Source organism: Eimeria mitis, genomic scaffold (assembly GCF_000499745.2).
Source record: "Eimeria mitis Houghton genomic scaffold, Emh_scaff4637, whole genome shotgun sequence".
NCBI lineage: Eukaryota > Apicomplexa > Conoidasida > Eucoccidiorida > Eimeriidae > Eimeria > Eimeria mitis.
In genome coordinates this window covers 2929-4045 of record NW_013572945.1, presented here as the reverse complement: position 1 = coordinate 4045, position 1117 = coordinate 2929, and the positions used below count along the sequence as shown (strand labels likewise).

General features: G+C 52.9%; 2 protein-coding genes across 2 annotated transcripts in view; one reads left to right on the top strand and one right to left on the bottom strand.

Annotated features, from left to right (window-relative positions):
* Positions 1 to 568, bottom strand: part of EMH_0076750 (uncharacterized protein) — a gene marked incomplete at both ends in the record, with an annotated part of 1049 nt that extends 481 nt beyond the window's left edge. The window contains 1 exon segment of the mRNA XM_013499757.1: positions 316 to 568. Within this exon segment, the coding sequence (XP_013355211.1) occupies positions 316 to 568 (253 nt within the window).
* Positions 569 to 695: 127 nt separating this feature from the next.
* The window catches only part of EMH_0076740 (uncharacterized protein), a gene marked incomplete at both ends in the record, with an annotated part of 693 nt that continues 271 nt past the window's right edge, over positions 696 to 1117 (top strand). Inside the window, one exon of the mRNA XM_013499756.1 lies at positions 696 to 1117. Coding sequence (XP_013355210.1) covers positions 696 to 1117 — 422 coding nt within the window.

The window sequence follows — 1117 nt, the reverse complement described above, 5'->3', positions numbered from 1 at the left end:
TTTTTTTTTTTTTTTTTTTTTTTTTTTGTTGCTGCTGCTTTTTCTTCTTTGTTTGTTTGTTTGTTTGTTTCTTTGTTTGTTTGTTGTTGTTCTGTCGGTTGCTGCATCTTCATTGTTTTTCTTTTGCTTTATTTGCTGCTGCTGCTGTTGCTGCTGCTGCTGCTGCTGCTGCGGTTCCTGCTGCTGCTGCTGCTGCTGCTGCTGTTGCTGCTGCTGTTGCTGCAGACGCTGCACAGTTTGCTGCTGCCCCTCGGCGAAGGATCTCCACAATATGAACGAGTCGATGCAGCAGCATGGGCTTATGTTGCTTCGTACGTCTGCTGCTGCTGCTGCTGCTGCTGCTGCTGTTGCTGTTGCTGCTGCTGCTGTTAGTGCTGCTGCTGCTGTTGGTATTTATGCTGCTGTTGCTGTTGCTGCTGTTGTTGTTGCTGTTGTTTGTTGCTGTTGCTGCTGTTGATGATGCAAATGCTGTTGATGATGATGAGGATGTTGTTGCTGCTAGTGCTGCTGCTGCTGCTGCTGCTTTAGTTGCTGCGGTTGCTGCTGCTGTTGCTGCTTCTGATAGCATGAAGCGTATGCTGCTGCTGCTCCTAGTGCTGCTGCTGCTGCTGCTGCTGCTGCTGCTGATGCTGCTGCGCTAGCTGCTGCTTCTGTGCTGCAGCATCGCTGGCATTCCTGCTGAGGAGCTGCAGCAGATGGGGCGCGCTGCACTGCAGCAGCAGCAGCAGCAGCAGCAGCAGCAGCAGCAGCAGCATTGTCTTCAAGGTGTACAGTCAGCAGCAGCGCCGGCGTCTACATCGTCGGCTGCAGTAAATGAAGAATGTTTGCTGCTGCAGCAGCAGCAGCTGCTGCTGCAGCAGCAGATTCAGCAGCATCAACAGCTGCTTGATCAGCAGCAGCTGCTGCATGAGCAGCAGCAGCAGTTGCTGCAGCAGCAGCAGCAGCAGCAGCAGCAAGGCATTAACAACAACGCGCAGCTTTCAGTGGGGCTCAAACACGACGAAGCAGCAGCAGCAGCAGCAGCAGCAACAGCAGCAACAGCAACAGCAGCAACAGCAGCAACGTATGATGCCTCTCACGATGCAGCAGAGCAGCAGAGTGAGTCTGTACCTGATGA